Source organism: Panulirus ornatus, chromosome 1 (genome assembly GCF_036320965.1).
Source record: "Panulirus ornatus isolate Po-2019 chromosome 1, ASM3632096v1, whole genome shotgun sequence".
Taxonomy (NCBI): Eukaryota; Metazoa; Arthropoda; class Malacostraca; order Decapoda; family Palinuridae; genus Panulirus; species Panulirus ornatus.
In genome coordinates, this window is record NC_092224.1 from 52,455,996 (window position 1) to 52,475,428 (window position 19,433).

General features: G+C 38.8%; 1 protein-coding gene across 1 annotated transcript in view; it reads right to left on the reverse strand.

The window, feature by feature from the left end:
* The window catches only part of LOC139748936 (KICSTOR complex protein kaptin-like), a 141,733-nt gene that overhangs the window by 42,226 nt on the left and 80,074 nt on the right, over window positions 1–19,433 (reverse strand). Inside the window, exons 5-6 of the mRNA XM_071662299.1 lie at window positions 13,320–13,402; window positions 1,204–1,374 (exon numbers count right to left, since the gene is read on the reverse strand). Coding sequence (XP_071518400.1) covers window positions 1,204–1,374; window positions 13,320–13,402 — 254 coding nt within the window. The remainder of the gene's footprint in view (window positions 1–1,203; window positions 1,375–13,319; window positions 13,403–19,433) is intronic.

The following is a 19,433-nucleotide window of genomic DNA, read 5'->3' on the forward strand; positions in this document are numbered from 1 at the left end:
CCCCATAGATTTTGGATTTTGGAGTCCTGACCTACATCAAGAAAGCTGACTATTCTCCTAAACAGATTTCTAAGGTGGATGAGAACAGATTATTTTGGAAGAGAATGCCTTCAAAGATGTATATTTCCCATGAAAAGAAAACTACACCAAGATTCAAAGTTTGTTATCTATCTGTTTGCAATATATATATTATGGTATTTTATATTTCCTTGTATATATATGCTGTAGCTTTTCACTGGTATAATATTCAGCACCATCTTAATACTAACAAAACCCCCTAATCTCCATTAGTTACATTATTTGCTCTATGTATTTTTGATTCCCCCAACCATTTTCAAGGACATAACAAATGCATAAATCAAGAGGTCCCTATATTCCTCTCCAATGTCAATGTCATTCTTCTGATGAAAAATCTTTACTGTATTAAGTTTATGTACATAAATAATAACAATCTTATATCAAATTACTGGAAATGTTTCTGAATGACATTAAAAATGAGTATCATGTATTTTCCAATACATTATGTTGTTTCACGCATGAAGAAAGACCAACATCTGGTGAGTGTTAGAACTAAAGGTCGACTTGAAAAGATGATGTACAGTCATCTGTGTCATTATCAAGTAGCAGCAGGGTTATGCTGAGTGAATGAGAAGACTTACATTAGCCCTGAGCCAGAGCTATTAGGCAGATATGTGCACTGGTAAGAGTACTGACAGTGTTAGTAGCAATGCAATATGTACAACATTGAATGGCTAATGCACACAGTGGTCATGCTCAACTGTTCATATGTGACCCACACCTTGTAAATATGAAAATTTTTGTATCAAAAACTAAACTGTTCAACAGTAAATTTGTCTACAGTAAAGACACAAGTAATTGATAAATAGCTTGTATTTCATGCTCTTCAAAAGAAAAACATAGTAACGTACCTATGCCTGACATAAACAGCAATTAAAAAGGCATTAAATTCTTTAACATATAAATAAAACTGACCATAGAGTGATCTCTCATTCCATATTGACAAGAAACTTGAAACTTAGGTACTGGCATATTATGCATAAGAAAATAATCAACAATATGCTTCAAGCCAAAATTCAAACTGCTGAAGTTGTCAGTATGCCAAAAGTAGATTACTTAAATTGATTGTCTTCTGCCTACAATGGCAAGGTACCTACCACTACATATGTGATCAGACGCCCCTACCTCCCATCCATTTTTTATTTTGGTTTTGGTGTGGTATAGGTGATAGGGTACAAAGTCCAGTTCCAAAGGGTGACAATTTTGGGACACAACATCCAAGGCACTATCAGAATTTAGATCCCAGTCCGAGTAGACATTGAAGAAATGGCTTTGCTGTCCTGTACCATCATCCTTCTGTGAAGACAGGAATTAATAATAAACTAGCTGAGCTCTTCATATAACCCAGTCTTTTTTCTTTGATACATTTCACTACTGCTGTACTGCTTCTTTACAGGTCCTTTATTCAAAGTTTTTGTTTACCTTAGGATCACTGGTCTTTAGACTGAGTGAAAGCAGATTGGGTATAAGCTATCATCGTTCCTTTATTTCTAGGAAAAGGTGCTTAAGATGTATGTAGCAATTAAAGAGTAATAAGTTGGTGACTGAGGTTGGTAAAGTGTGTGAAAGAAGAAAGCTGAGAGTAAATGTGAATAAGAGCAAGGTTATTAGGTACAGTAGGGTTGAGGGACAAGTCAACTGGGAGCTAAGTTTGAATGGAGAAAAACTGGAGGAAGTGAAATTTTTTAGATATCTAGGAGTGGATTTGGCAGCGGATGGAGCGATGGAAGCAGAAGTGAATCATAGGGTGGGGAAGGGGGCGAAAGTTCTGGGAGCGTTGAAGAATGTGTGGAAGTTGAGGACATTATCTTGGAAAGCAAAAATGGGTATGTTTGTCGGAATAGTGGTTCCAACAATGATATATGGTTGCAGGGCATGGGCTATAGAAAGAGTTGTGTGGAGGAGGGTGGATGTAATGGAAATGAGATGTTTGAGGACAATATGTGGTGTGAGGTGCTTTGATCGAGTAAGTAACGAAAGGGTAAGAGAGATGTGTGGTAATAAAAATAGTGTAGTTGAGAGAGCAGAAGAGGGTGTTTTGAAATGGTTTGGTCACATGGAGAGAATGAGTGAGGAAAGATTGACCAAGAGGATATATGTGTCAGAGGTGGAGGGAATGAGGAGAAGTGGGAGACCAAATTGGAGGTGGAAAGATGGAGTGAAAAATATTTTTAGTGATCTGGGCCTGAACATGCAGGAGGGTGAAAGGCATGCAAGGAATAGAGTGAATTGGAACGATGTGGTATACCAGGGTCAACGTGCTGTCAATGGACTGAACCAGGGCATGTGAAGTGTCTGGGGTAAACCATGGAAAGTTTTGTGGGGCCTGGATGTGGAAAGGGAGCTGTGGTTTCAGTGCATTATACATGACAGCTTGAGACTGAGTGTGAACGAATGTGGCCTTTTTTGTCTTTTCCTAGTGTTACCTTGCGCACATGCGGGGGAGGGGGTTGTCATTTCATGTGTGGCAGGGTGGCGACGGGAATGAATAAGGACTGACAGTATGAATTATATACATGTGTATATATGTGTGTCTGTGTGTATATTTATGTATATGTTGAGATGTATAGGTATGTATATGTGCGTGTGTAGACATGTATGTATATACATGTGTATGTGGGTGGGTTGGGCCATTCTTTCGTCTGCTTCCTTGTGCTACCTCGCTAATGCGGGAGACAGCGACAAAGTATAATAAATTAATAAATAAATAAGTCTGTAAATTATACCAGGATTTTTTTTTTTTTTTTTTTTTTTTGCTTTGTCGCTGTCTCCCGCGTTTGCAAGGTAGCGCAAGGAAACAGACGAAAGAAAATTGTATGCAAGAATATTAATTGACAAAGTGATGGAAGTGACTGAAAGCAGAATAAGTGAAAAGAAAGGGAGTTTTAGGGAAGGTAGAGGATGTGTGGATCAGATTTTTGCAGTAAAGATGACCATGGAAAGTATTTAGTGAAAGGTAAGAAGTTGTATACAGCTTTTATGGATCCGGAGAAAGCATATGACAGAGTTGAGTGGATATCTTTGTGGGATGCGTTAAGGATATATGGTACAGGGTGACACCTGTTGGATGGTGCGAATGCCTTCTATAGAGGAGCAAATGCATGAATAAGAGTGGATGGAGAGCTGAGTGAACATTTTGGGATAAATGTAGGTGTGAGGCAGCGCTGTGTGATGTCACCATGGCTTTTTAACATATATACAGATGGAGTGATAAGAGAGATGAAAGTAAAACTAGGGGAAAGGGGTACATAGATGGAGTGTGGCAGTTAGATATAGTGGCTAGTGGCACCCATTTGCAGAGGATAATGTGTTGTTTGCTGAGAGTGAAAATGAGTTGCAGAAGGTTGTAAGTGTGTTTTATGATGTGTATAAGCAAAGGTGACTTGAGGTGAATGCAAGTAAAAGTAAAGTAATGGTGTTTGAAAGGGAACAGAGTGATAGTATAGTTTTGTAAAACCATATAGAGTGAAAGAAGTGTACTAAATTGTGCTTTGGATATGGGGGGAAAAAGACTGGAAGAAGAGAGAATTTAAGTATCTAGGAGCTGTCTTGGGTAAGTTTGGTGATATGGAAGGAGAAGTAAGGGATAGAGCAGTACAGGGTAGAAGAATCATTGAAGGGTAGAGGTGAATATGAAAGTGAAAAGAGGATTAAGAGACAGCATAGTCCTTCCAACCCTGACCTATACTGCCGAAACATGGACATGGAATGAGCCGCAGAGGTCAAGAACACAGGCTGTGGAAGGAGCTCTTTAAGAAGAGCATGTGATGTGACTAGATGGAATGAAGGAAGAAATGAAAGGGTGTATGAGAGATGTGGTATGGCAGGGAATGCAAAGGAAGTGACTTGTGGAGTGGTAGAATGGGTGAAATGTAATACTTTAAGTTGGTTTGGGTATGTGGAAAGAATGCAAGACTGAGAGTTTACAAGGAGGGCGTATGATAGTACAATAAAAAAAGGTTTGTGTGAGTGGAAGACCACTTGTGACATGGTGTATGTGAGGGAGGCATGTAAGGACAAGGATAAGTGGAGAAACTTTTGCCGTGGCCACCCCTTGATGCGAGTTCCCAAAGGGAACAGGTGTCAGAAATAAAGATAGATAGATAGAGTACTAGAGGGAGAGAAATGGGATAAGAATGTTTAGAATGATGTATGCTATGGAAGCATGTAAGAACTGGATCCATAATAGACTTACATCAAATCAAATCTTTTATATCATCCAAATATATGGCCAAATACCGAGCACAGGAGAGATGGGGAGAGAAAGAATTAATGAAACTTGAAAAGAAAAACAAAAATGTTTTGGGAGGAGGTGAACAAAGTGAAAAGAACAAATGGAAACAGCAATGGGAAAATGAAAAGGAAATGGTAACAACAAAGTTATTTTAGAAAGAGGTGAATAAGGAGAGAGTATCAGAACAAATGGGAGCAGCCATGAGAAAAATGGATGGGGTGGTTGTAACCAACAAAGATGATGTAAAAATGAGACGGGGTGAGAATACTAAAGGACTGCTAAATTCACTGGATGATGAAGAAGTGGATGTGGTGTTTCTGATGAGGTGGCATGCAGAATGAATCTTAGTAAATGGGATGGTGAAAAGACAGGAGGCAGTGATGCCTTGGATATGATGGTATGCATGGAAGCAACAGTAGCAGACAAAACTGCATTTGAATTTCTCAAGGTGAAGATGTTTTTAATCGATAGTCAGGCTGTACAACATTTGCATGACCCAAGGTAATGTGCCTTGAAAATTGGTAGAATGCAAGCATATTTCCCCTCTATACAGGAATAGGAGACACAAATGAAGTTAAATTATTAGAGATAAATCTATTGAGCACAACTAGTAAGACATACAGGAGTTGACTGAGGGGGTTGTATTGAGAACAAAACAGTTGACTGGGGTGTAATAATATGGTTTTAAGAGAGGTAAAGGGTGAGTAGACCAGCTGTTTGCTTTTAAGAGCTTTTAAGAATTTGTTTGAGAAATTCTTGATTGAAAAAGAATGATTTGTGTACAGCATTTCTGGATCTGGAGATGCTAGAGTATAATAGGTTGACAAAGCTGCATTACAGAAAGTGCTACAAATATATGGAGCAAATGGTAAGTTACTGAATACAATGAGGAGCTTTGACTGAGAGAGTAAGACATGTGTGCAAGTGGAAAGGGGGAAGGGTGAGGTTCCCAGTGAAGGATATAAGAAATCATACTGACTGTTTAATCTGTTCATGGATGGGGTTGTACAAAAGGTAAATGCATGTGTCTTGGAATAAGAAGCAGGTCTACAGTCTGCCGGATTTGGAAGGCAATTGAGGTGAACCATATGCCATAAGCAAATGTTATAGCTGTGCTAGCAAACTCTAGTGAGAAATTGGACAAGCCGGGAACAAAGTTTGAAACTGTAAAAAGAGATTTTTAAAAGTAACTGTGAACAAAAGTAAGGCAATAAGGTGCAGCTATGGGGTGAGAAAGAGAGGTCTGAGTGTGAGTTTAAATGTGGAGAAAGTGGAAAAAAGGAGCGCTAAAGGTACATGAAGTGAATGTGGTCAAATATGGAATTACAATGGTGGAAGTGAGTCACAGGGTAGAAAAGGGAGGTCCCTGGGAGTGTGTACAAGGTAAGTTCAGTGTCTATAAGGACAAAGATAGGTATGCTTGAAGGTATAGTAGTCTTAATAGTGTTATGGGTGTGTCTTGGGCTTTTAATGCAAAAGGGAAGTGAGTGCATGTGCTGGACATGAAATGGCCAAGGACAACATGTAGCATGATGTGTGGTGATTGTGTGAGAAATTACATTGTCTAATAGGGGTGTAGTAGTGGGCACAGTCTGGGTGAGAGATCCAACCAGGGTATCCTGTAATGATTGGGGCATATTGAGAGGTTGAGTAAAAAGAGACAAACAAAAGGGTTCTATGTGTTAAAGCAGTGAGGGCAAGGAGGAGTGGGAGACTGAGGAGGAGAGGGCAGGGCAGAATGAAGAAGCTTTTGAGTTATAAGGTCCTGAACATTCTGGAGGGGCAAAACAAATGCAATGGACGGAATAAGTTGGAGCAATGTGGTATAAAAGGGGGCAATGTACTATCAGTGGGATGAATCAGGACATATGAAGCAATCATGACAAATAAGTAAGTACTAAGTGAGACTTGTCATTGGTTGGTAATCTCTGGCTTTGGTATATCATACATGTCTAGAGCCTAGATGTTTAGGCAATTAAAATCTCTAAAAGAAGGCATGTTAACAGGCAAGACATACCAATGAAACAGGCAAAAATAGGCAAAAGAAACTGCTGAAATAGAAAAACAAAAATATACTATCAGTGTGATAAATCAGGACATATGAAGCAATCATGGCAAATCACTAAGTACTAAGTGAGGCTTGTCTTTGGTTGGTAATCTCTGGTGTTGGTATATCATACATGTCTAGAGCCCAGATGTTTAGGCAATCAAAATCTCTAAAAGAAGGCAGGTAAACAGGCAAGACATACCTATGAAATAGGCAAAAATAGGCAAAACAAACTGCTGAAATAAAAAAAACAAAAAAGGCAACAATTATTTTACCTTAAAAAATAATTCATGTACATATTATCTATCATCTATATCTCTAATGATTGTTCCCTTCAGGAACTCCCTCAACAGGGTGGCCACAAGAAGTCTCCATAACTGTTGAACTCCAGCGCTACTTTTCAGCCTTTACTGCCTCACCTTTAATAGGCCACTGGAAGAGGGCAACTCTAGCACAGTGTTTTCAGAGGCTCCTACCTAATGTTCTTAACAACTACTACAACCTATGTGTCTATCTAATGTTCCAACTATTAATTTTATCTGATGCTCCCCCAAATACTCCAACCAACTTCATCTAGCTAATAGTCCTGTCTAATATTCCTAACTACTATAGGTACACCACCGATTTTCAGGCACTCTTGGTTCCAAAGCCTTGCTGGATTAACCATTTTGCTGGACCAACCATGGTCACATAATAATAATTCATCAACACACCTCTAACCCACTAATTATACATCTCAAGTGTCTAAAGTATACCATGGACTGCTAAAACTCTAAATCAAACAAATATTAAATGTATTTTAAATAGATAAATGAAATACAGGTACTTGTACAATAGTACATTAGTGAAACAAGAGTATAGGTATTAATTCTACAAGATGAAACAAACATCAAATGCAAATCTATTAATTTCTTTACTTACAAAGAATGCTGTGGCACTGCTGCTCCCAAAGTGGCAGATTTTAGACTTTTACGGGAACTGTAAAGCTAATCACAAAGATCTGGAAGTTGAGGGCGGTCAGAATCCCAGTCTGCTTCATAGTTGATTGTTTCATCTTGGATTTCTGATGTTGCGGGTGAGATACCTGGGGTACTTGAAGTTGAAGCCACAGGATTTACAGATGTACTGGTAGGCTTACTGCTGTGAGACACATTCTTCTTTGCTATCTTCTTAAACATTTCATGTGTCTGAATAAAATTTCTCATGCACAAATGAAAATTCATTAGTTCATGTTTCATAACAAAGGTATGTTGCTCTAGCCATTTGATTAATTCACTCATTAACTCAATTAAGTTTTCAATGGAAAGTCTTTCAGCTACATCTGTTCCATCTTCATCAGTCATCTTCATCACTTCCTGTGTTTTTATCAGCATTCTGAACAGTGTCTATAATTTCAGAGTCTGTAAGATGATACACAACCGGTGTTTCATCGTTGAAATTAATACACCTGCTTAGATTTTCTTCATTAAGATTACTTACCATATCCTTTGTAACAGGTTCTGTAACACTTTCAGCATACTCAAGTCATAGAAGTTATAACTAGGATTAAATCTAAGCAGAATAAGCTAAGAATCTCACAGAATTGCGGTATCACCAGCAAGTGCAGTGTATAGAATGTTTAGCACACCCTACACACAACACCATACACGGCTGCCCAGTAGACTAGTCTCCTGGCTGTGGTAATTTCAAGTTTCCTCACATAATTTTGTCCAATCTAAAACAGGTGCCGAACCATCAGTTACCGGAAATTCGGTGGTGTACCTGTACTTCTATCTATTCCTCGAACCATTATGCCAAAAGGTAGGGTGAGCACATAGCGCTTATCATTGTGTGAGTTAAGAGTTTATGTGAGACAAGGAGAGATTGTATGTTCAAAGACAGAATGCCAGTAGTCCACATATGGGTGAGGAAGAAAGAAAAGATAGCTACCAGGGTCAGAGGAGTGCAATTTGGCAACCACTGAATTATGTATAATATCAAAGTACTATTAGTAAAATAAATGATTGTTAACCAATGAATCTGTTGCAAAATATTTAATCTTCATCAATTTCCTCAGTCAAAACTCTGCTGCTTCTTAAACAGAAACGTGGGCCAAAAAGAGGTTGCATTTAAAGGTTGAACCCAGCAAAACAATTGTTACCAATTTTTCATATTCTCCCATCTTGAACACTCTTCTGTCAGAAAGTAAAGGAAACAACTAGCAGTTTTTGCATACCTTGAAAAACAAAAAACTATATTTCCCTTTTGTAAAAAGCATCAAAACAAAAGTACATTTACAGGGGTCCCCACTTATAAATAACTTATATTTCTGACCCTGTTTGCAAGCTGAATTGTTTCGCAAGTCAGAAAAATATAAAGAAATGCATAAAATTAGAGTAAATGACTACACCTAACTGTAATTCTGTGTATACATTGCATTCTGAAGTAAATATAGTTAATGGAACATCACATTAAGCAACATTCAATTAAAAATGATGCCCATTTAAGCAGTTCCACAGTTTGTATGTATGAGTAATATACCATTTGTCAAACTAAAAATCATATACTCTTTTAGGAGTTTGTTCAAAGGTATGGGTGTTCATAAGTCAGATATTCATAAGTCAGATATTCATAAGTGACGGACCCCCTGCACTGTTTTCACAACATTACCAATTCTTTATCACATTTTCAAAATTTACACAGTCCCCATTCTAAAATATTTAGGAGAGAAAAGGCAGTTTTTTATGCTTTATGAAAACCCTATATGAAAAGATAAACTTTATTCCCTTTCCAACAAAACCTGAGATTGCTATTGGAAGCTGTAGTGCACCAAGTAAGACGGCATGTGCTCTAGTGACCAGTTTTACAAGCAGTGGTAGCTCTATGCTTAGAAGCCCTTTAAGACTGACAAACAATGTACTTTTCGCAGTTCACTGATTTTTCACGTTTTCCAAACAATACTGCTCCATTTGTAGACAACAAATTGCTACCATGTTCTTTAACTAAACTGTTAAGTTTTGAAGAAGAACTCACTTCATGCATTGTAAGTGAAATGTGCCTAGCAGTGTTTAAAAGAGGGCTACAGGACTCAAATGGTATATTCTAGGCCATAGAGACAAAGTGCCATGCCAGGGTACATTCACATGTACTGTACCCATCATACAAATATTGTCCAGTATCCATCAAAATGGTGCAACAGGATGTGTTTGATTTTACCCTTCAGTAATCTGCTTCATCAAATGGAACAGGATTTTTTTTTCTTCAAGGACAACCAAATAGTAATTCAAGAACACTCAGGATATTAAAAATCAATGAAAATATGCAAAATAGGCATATTAAGATAACATAGGCAATTCTAAGTCAAAATTAAAAAAATAGGCATTTATGGAATTTTGCCTGATCATCCAAGCTCTATACATGACACTCAGAAACTGGATATGCACAAGTGAAGTCACTTCATTTGTCCTTGACACTACCTCATTAAGGTGGGAAAGGCAATTTGATATGAAACTATCAAAATCATTTAATATGTCTTGAAAAAGACATTTTCTGAAAAGCAAAGTAATCCCTAAATTTAGTACAGAAACTGCAATTCTATCTAATATCAGCACGTACGCACCATATGATTGAAAGAAAAATAATAATTGCTTAATCTTCTAACCTAGATGGAAAATATTGTTAGAATCTTCTGATTATCTGTACACAAAACTAAAGCCTTTAAAGACAATGGGCTTTTGTATGTAACAAGAGTACCCAACAGATATTTCCCATACACTGCTGCTATTTGAAAATATTTCAAATGATTAAAATGATCCTAAGATGGGCGTTCACCAAATACAGTAATATCATTAAAACTATATGATTACACAGTATATTAAGAGGCATAAAAATGGAAATTATCATATACTATCTACGGTACTCTACAGAACTTACCATAAATAAAGCATAAAAGTTCTCAATTCATGAAGATTGGAGGAAGGAAGACAAACATTTTACAAAATACATGAAGTAATAGAATCAAGATGTAAGGTCTATTCAAACATCAAGTGGACAAATGTACCAGATCTTATGAGGGAAATATACATCAATCTTTTATTACATATAGTCTAGGGGTTACTATGTACATTTTTAAAACATCAATAACTATTTCTTTACCTTTGACTTTTGTCTGTGTCTGGACCCTTAAACATAAAAAAAATTTGAAAGCACTTTTTTCATGGTTTCACCCTCTAAAACAGGGTGTATCCAAAAGAATTCATCATCTCCAACCACAATCATATCTACAAAGCCAACTGATGCTCATTCATAAAGATCTACCTACTACAGATCAACTCACCCAAGTGAATGAAATCATGATGCACAGGTGAAGTGACACCAAATACAGAGTGCTGGTCACATATTTGGGTTGGTTCTTCCTCTACCATTTAATCAGCCAAGCAACACATTTCTCTAACTATTCCTCTCTCTCTGTTGTGATCTTGCTGCCCTCTCCTTAGTATGCAGGTACTATTTTGGCCACTGCTCTTGTGAGCTGTCTGCATGTGTGCCTGGCATCAAGGCATGTATCTGTGATGCATGTCTGTCTGTTAGATCCCACTTTCTGTGTGGGGACCAGGCACATGAGGATTGTATCTCCTTCCATTAAACTTTGGAGCTGAGGAACTCTCTTATTCATCCCTTCCTATAATTTTTCTACATTCACAAGCCAGGTCTACAAATGCCTGATGAGCTCTGAATAATATTTCATTGTTTCTTTATCATACATTCCTTACATAGTAATGGCCATCATTAGAACATGCTATGCATGTGGAAGAAAAAACTCATCACTAAGTAACCATAAGAATCCATACCTAGAGGTCTATTGCTGCCTGGATTCAAGATATGATTTTCTAAAAAGGGAAGGGGAGAAGGAAGAATTGGAAAACATGGATGGTCATTTAGCACTGTTTTCAGTAAAGAAAGAAATATTTCTATACCTATGGACAGAGACCTATGAGAACCTGAGAACATTCCCATATGAAGAAGGGACCCTTTAAAATCCTTAGGAAGAACATTAAAAATAAAGAGCCTCAGCAGTAACTTGACCTTTGATCTGAATTGTTCTGTAAAGGGGGTAAACACACAAAGTGAACCAGGAGACAGACAGGTATAAATCACTGTTGATTTGTGGATGTGAGGAAGATCACATTGTATCAAAAGAAGAAAGATTACCAAAGGCTACAGATAAAGCAAAAAAGTTTTTTTTTTATTGTTTGACATTTCCTGCATTAGGTTGGTAGTGCCATCATCAGGTGAAGAAAAAGCCTCATTTCCTCACATCCATTCTCTAGCTATTATGTGTAATGCACTGAAACTACAACCCCCATCCATAACCAGGCCCCACAAACTTTTCTATGGTTTCCCCTGGTTGTTTCAAATACCCTGACAGCACACCACCCCCTGTATACCACAGCACTCCAATTCACTCTATTCCATACACGCCTTTCCCACTCTTGTATGTTCAGGTCCTGAGCACTCAAAATCATAATTCACTCCAGCCTTCCGTCTCAAATTTGATTTCCACCTTTTTGTCCTCTCTACTTTTAACACATATATCCTATAGGTCAACCTCTCCTCACTCATTTTCTCCACTTGTCCAAACCATTTTAGCATATCTTCTTCAGCTCTCTCAACCATACTCTTCTTATTACTCACAACTCTCTCTTATCCTATCATTATGTACTTGATCATCCCACCTCACACCACATATTGTCCTCAAACATTTCATTTTCAACACATCATCCTCCTCTGCATATTCTAATCTACAGCCCAAGTCTCTCATCCATACAACAGGGTTGAGTTACTACATCTTCAAACACACCTAATTTTGGCTTCCTAAATAGAGAACTATCTTTTCACACATCCCTCAATATTCCTAGAACCTTTGTCCCTTCATCCACCTTAAGAATCACCTCAGCTTCCATGGTTCCATTTGCTGCCATACCCACTCCCAGGTATCTAAAACATCTCATTTTCTCAAAGCTTTCCCTATTCAAACTCACATCCTAAATAATCTGTCTCTTTGGACTGTTAAACCTAACAACCTTGTTATTGTTCATATTACCTTTCAATGTCCTACTTTCACACACTCTCCTTAACTCAAACACCAAGTTCTGCAGTTTCTCATTCAAATCTCCCACCACCACCATGTCATCAGCAAACAAAAACTGACTTACCTTGTAAGCCCCTCTCACACCCAACTTCCTATATACCTATCCCTCACTCTAATGCCCTTGCATTTAACTCCCTCATCATCCTATCCATAATGCATTTAACTCCCTCACCATCCTATCCATAAACATAAACATATGGCATATTCTCTTCATAAAAACTCCTCTGCTTCTAATAGCATTCCTCTCAAAAATTATCTTTATGAACCTCATCATATGCTTTCTCCAGATCCATATGCACCACATATAAATCATTCTGTTTCTCTACAGATTACTTGCTAACCTTCTTCAAAGCAAAACCTGATCCAAACACCCTCTGCCACTCACGAGACCACATTGCTCCTCCTAGTCTGATGCTTCGTGCATGTCACCGCCCTCCCAATCACCACTTTTCCACACAACTTACTATGTACCCTTAACAAACTTATGGCTCTATAATTCAAGCACTCACCTTTGTCCTCCATGCCTTCATACAATGGTACTATACATGCATTCTGCCAATCCACACATAAGCTGAAAAGCCTTGCTAACAATCAACAACACATTTACCCCATTTCTTATAAAATTCAAATGCAATACCATTCACTCCAGCTGCCTTAATTCTTTTCATCTTATGCAAGGCTTTCAACACAGTTTATATTTCCTCCAAACTACTTGCCATGACTCTTTCACTTTGCATACCTCCCTAACCCAAACACAGGTGATAAACATTACTTGTAATCTACATGCAAATACTGTTTGAGTTGTTTTTAAAATCAGTGGCATCACCTACTTTAATAATTGTGATTCCAATAATGAAGTCTTCTTGAATAACAGATCTATTGACAGCATCAATGGAAATGATTTCAGCTCCACCTGAAAAAATAAAATTATGTTAATAAAGATGAATAAATTAAATAAACAGAATCAAAATAATGATGATACACAAATCAAAATATGTACCTGTAATGCATAGATCTTACCTTAACTTACCATCCTGCTTCAGGACTCCCATCTAATGGGTTTCCCACAGCACTCATGAAACCAACCTTATCTACCAAGCAGGACTACTGGCCAACCAGTGCAATGATGTGCATCTGTCTTTGTGGGGTGAGGACAGGACAACTCAGTTGTTCATTTTATTCAGTGTGAAAGTTGCTTCTTATACATGGGGGATCTTGTGATGTACTGTAGTGTTGGACAGGTGGATGGTGTCCAGAATGCAAACAAGAAAGTGAAATTCACGTGTCTGGGGAATGAAATTCTATATGAGTGTATGTCTAGTGGGGTGAATTTTAAGATTGAGTTAGGCAGAAGGGATAGTTGTTTAGTGTATGTATGGCAAGTCACTGCATTGTATTATGTTTGTCAAGGTTGAGTTTGAAATTGGAGGGAAGGAGATCTACAACTAAAGATTGCTGATGTGAGAGGAAGGGGTGAGCTTTTGCTTTTGACTTGAGGGTTGATGGTTAGTTATGAAGAGGTTTGGGTGGGAGAGATCTGGTGCTGTTGCAAAGAATTGGGTGCTGAGCATGTTGAAGCGAGCTTACATCAAAAAAAATCTTTGTTTAGATATTGAATATTTATGGTTGTTGAGCAGCTAGTGACTGTTCTGAATGATGCTCTTTGTGGGAGATTTTGTAACAATTAGTCCCAAAATCTTGGATGGCCAGGCAGGTGATGTTTAGTTCTGAGTGGAGTGAATGAATTATATATATAGATTACTGAGGGATTCTTTTTCTTGTCCTAATCTGGTGCTAGTATGTGATATAGGGCAATACATATAAACTCTATAGATTTTACTATCAAAAGACAAGGGGCCTCATCCACAATATAGTGAGGTGTCTACAATGCTATTATATCAGTTTCAACTGGTTGTGCACATGTAGATATAATGTAACTAGATATCATAAGTACTTATGCACTTGGCCATGAAAAGGTAAGGTGAAGAGAAAACTGTTAAGGAAACAGCTGAGATAGTGTACCAGCAATTTTGATGCAAGAGACTAGGTATTACCAATGGGTGATTTCAGAGCAAGAGTAAATATCAGTTGAGGGTATAATTGGGGGATGGGGTATTCAGTGAGATGACTGGGAATTGAGAATAGCTTATGAGGTTATATGCTGAAAAAGGGCTGGTGACTGGGTAAACCAGTTTTAAAATGAGGGATATAAGTATATGTGGGTGAGAAAGATGGTAAGAGGGCATTATTGGCTTACATACTAATTGATAGGCATGCAAATGAGAGACTCTTGGATGTGAATGTGTTGAAAGGGGCAGCTGGTGGGATGTCTGATCATTACCTGATAGAGGCATGGGTGGTGATTTGTTGAGGTTTTTAGAAAAGAGGAAATGATATGAGTGAGAAGAGGATGGTTAAAGTAAATGACACTGAAAAGAGACACATGTGAAAAAACAAGGAAGAGAAAGGTGAGAATAAATGAAAAAGGAGTAGACATGGAATGGAAATGCTCCATCCTTCCACCTCCAATCTGGTCTCCCACTTCTCCTTCTTCCCTCAACCTGACACATATATCCTCTTTGTCAATCTTTAATCACTCATTCTCTCCATGTGTCCAAACCATTTCAACACACCCTCTTCTGCTCTCTCAAAAATGCTCGTTTTATTACCACACATCTCTCTTACCCTTTCATTACATACTTGATCAAACCACCTCACAACACATATTGTCCTCAAACATTTCATTTCCAACACAGCCACCCTCCTCTGTACAACCCTATCTATAGCCTATGCCTCACAACCATATAACATTGTTGGAACCACTAATCCTTCAAACATACCCAGTTTTACTCTCCGAGATAACATTTTCGCCTTCGATACATTCTTTAACACTCCAAGAACCTTAGCCCCCTCCCCAACCAGTGACACACTTCCGCTTCCATGGTTCCATCTGCTGCTAAGTCCACTATCAGATATCTAAAACACTTCACTTGCCCCAGGTTTTCTCCATTTAAGTTTACCTCCCAATTAACTCACCATAAAGGTGAGTTAATTGGGATGTACAATGGCACTGTGCATGCATTCTGCCAATCCTCAGGCACATTACCAAGATTCATACAAACAATGAATATCCTTACCAACCAATCAACAACACAGTCAACCCCTTTCCTAATAAATTTCACTTGCTGGCTTTCATCCTCCGCAAAGCTTTCACTACTTAATGATACTCTATCATCCCAAATCTCATTTGCCCTCTTTTTTCACCTTTTCCATCTTTCTCTTGACCTGCTGCCATTTTCTTTTATACATCTCCCAGTCATTTGCATACTTCCCAGCAAAAATCATCCAAATGCCTCTCTCTTCTCTTTCACAAAATTTCTTACTTCTTCATCCTAACACTCACTACCCTTTCTAATCTGCCCATGCAACTTTTGCACAAGCCATCACTGCATTCCTAAATACATTCCATTTCTCCTTCACTCCCCTTACTTCATTTGTTCTCACCATTTACCATTCTGCACTCAATCTCTCCTGGTGCTTCCTCACACAAGTCTCCTTTCCAAGTTCACTTCCTCTCACAGCCCTCTTCTCAACAACATACTCTCTTTTCTGAAAACCTCTACAAATCTTCACCTTCACCTCCACAGGATAGTGATCAGACATCCCTTCAGCAGTCCCGCTCAGCACATTAACATCCAAGAGTCTCTCTTTTACACGCCTATCAATTAACAAGTAATCCAATAGACCCCACTGTCCATCTCTCCTACTCACATACATATACTTATATATCTCTTTTAAAACCAGGTATTCCCAAGCATCAGTCCTTTTTCAGCACACAAATCCACAAGCTCTTCACCATTTCCATTTACAACATTGAATACCCCATGTACACCAATTATACCCTTAACTGCCACATTACTCACCTTTGCATTCAATTCACCCATCACAATAACCTAGTCTCGTGCATCAAAGCTGCTAAAACATTCACTCGGTTATATATATACAAATCTATTTACTTTATTATACTAAACCATTGTTTCCAATGTCAGCAAGGTAGCGCAAGGAAACAGAGGAAGAATGGCCAAACCATTCATATACGCGTATATATACATAAACGGCCATACACACAAATATATAGGCATATACATATCAACGTATAATTATTCATATATTTATATTTGTTTATCATACTTTGACGCTGCCTCCCATATTAGCAAGGTAGCGCAGGGAAACAGACGAAAGAATGGCCCAATCCACCAACATACACATGTATATACATAAACGCCCAAACACGCACAAACACGTACTTATACATTTCAACGTATACATACATATACACACACAGACACATATATATATACACATCTACATACTCATACATGCTGCCTTCATCCATTCCTGCCACCACCCCGCCACACATGAAATGATGTATATATATATATATTTTTTTTTTTTTTTTTTTTTTTTTACTTTGTCGCTGTCTCCCGCGTTTGCGAGGTAGCGCAAGGAAACAGACGAAAGAAATGGCCCAACCCCCCCCCCCCCATACACATGTACATACACACGTCCACACACGCAAATATACATACCTACACAGCCTTCCATGGTTTACCCCAGACGCTTCACATGCCTTGCTTCAATCCACTGACAGCACGTCAACCCCTGTATACCACATGACTCCAATTCACTCTATTTCTTGCCCTCCTTTCACCCTCCTGCATGTTCAGGCCCCGATCACACAAAATCCTTTTCACTCCATCTTTCCACCTCCAATTTGGTCTCCCTCTTCTCCTCGTTCCCTCCACCTCCGACACATATATCCTCTTGGTCAATCTCTCCTCACTCATTCTCTCCATGTGCCCAAACCATTTCAAAACACCCTCTTCTGCTCTCTCAACCACGCTCTTTTTATTTCCACACATCTCTCTTACCCTTACGTTACTTACTCGATCAAACCACCTCACACCACACATTGTCCTCAAACATCTCATTTCCAGCACATCCATCCTCCTGCGCACATCTCTATCCATAGCCCACGCCTCGCAACCATACAACATTGTTGGAACCACTATTCCCTCAAACATACCCATTTTTGCTTTCCGAGATAATGTTCTCGACTTCCACACATTTTTCAAGGCTCCCAAAATTTTCGCCCCCTCCCCCACCCTATGATCCACTTCCGCTTCCATGGTTCCATCCGCTGCCAGATCCACTCCCAGATATCTAAAACACTTCACTTCCTCCAGTTTTTCTCCATTCAAACTCACCTCCCAATTGACTTGACCCTCACCCCTACTGTACCTAATAACCTTGCTCTTATTCACATTTACTCTCAACTTTCTTCTTCCACACACTTTACCAAACTCAGTCACCAGCTTCTGCAGTTTCTCACATGAATCAGCCACCAGCGCTGTATCATCAGCGAACAACAACTGACTCACTTCCCAAGCTCTCTCATCCCCAACAGACTTCATACTTGCCCCTCTTTCCAGGACTCTTGCATTTACCTCCCTTACAACCCCATCCATAAACAAATTATATATATATATATATATATATATATATATATATACATTTATTTTTTTGCTTTGTCGCTGTCTCTCGCGTTAACAAGGTAGCGCAAGGAAACACACGAAAGAATGGCCCAACCCACCCACACACACATGTATATACATACATGTCCACAAAAAGCACACTATACATACCTATACATCTCAATGTATACATGCATATACACACACAGACATATACATATATACCCATGTACATATTTCATACTGTCTGCCTTTATTCATTCCCATTGCCACCATGCCACACATGGAAGAACAACACCCTCCCCCCTCATGTGTGCGAGATAGCACTAGGAAAAGACAACAAAGGCCCCAGTCAATCACATTCAGTCTCTAGCTGTCATGTAATAATGCACCGAAACCACAGCTCCCTTTCCACATCCAGGCCCCACAGAACTTTCCATGGTTTACTCCAGACACTTCACATGCCCTGGTTCAATCACTGACAACACGTCGACCCTGGTATACCACATTGTTCCAACTGACTCTATTCCTTGCACGCCTTTCACCCTCCTGCATGTTCAGGCCCAGATCACTCAAAATCTTTTTCACTCCATCATTCCATCTCCAATTTGGTCTCCCACTTCTCCTCGTTCCCTCCACCTCTGACACATATATCCTCTTGGTCAATCTTTCCTCACTCATTCTCTCCACGTGACCAAAACCATTTCAAAACACCCTCTTCTGCTCTCTCAACCACACTCTTTTTTTTACCACACATCTCTCTTCCCTATCATTACTTACTCGATCAAACCACCTCACACCACATATTGTCCTCAAACATCTCATATCCAGCACATCCACCCTCCTACACAAAACTCTGTCCATAGCCCATGCTATATATATATATATATATATATATATATATATATATATATATATATATATATATATATATATATAGATATATATATATATATATATATATATATATACACACACATTATTTTTTTTTTTATTATACTTTGTCGCTGTCTCCCGCGTTTGCGAGGTAGCGCAAGGAAACAGACGAAAGAAATGGCCCAACCCCCCCCATACACATGTATATACATACGTCCACACACGCAAATATACATACCTACACAGCTTTCCATGGTTTACCCCAGACGCTTCACATGCCTTGATTCAATCCACTGACAGCACGTCAACCCCGGTATACCACATCGCTCCAATTCACTCTATTCCTTGCCCTCCTTTCACCCTCCTGCATGTTCAGGCCCCGATCGCACAAAATCTTTTTCACTCCATCTTTCCACCTCCAATTTGGTCTCCCTCTTCTCCTCGTTCCCTCCACCTCCGACACATATATCCTCTTGGTCAATCTTTCCTCACTCATTCTCTCCATGTGCCCAAACCACTTCAAAACACCCTCTT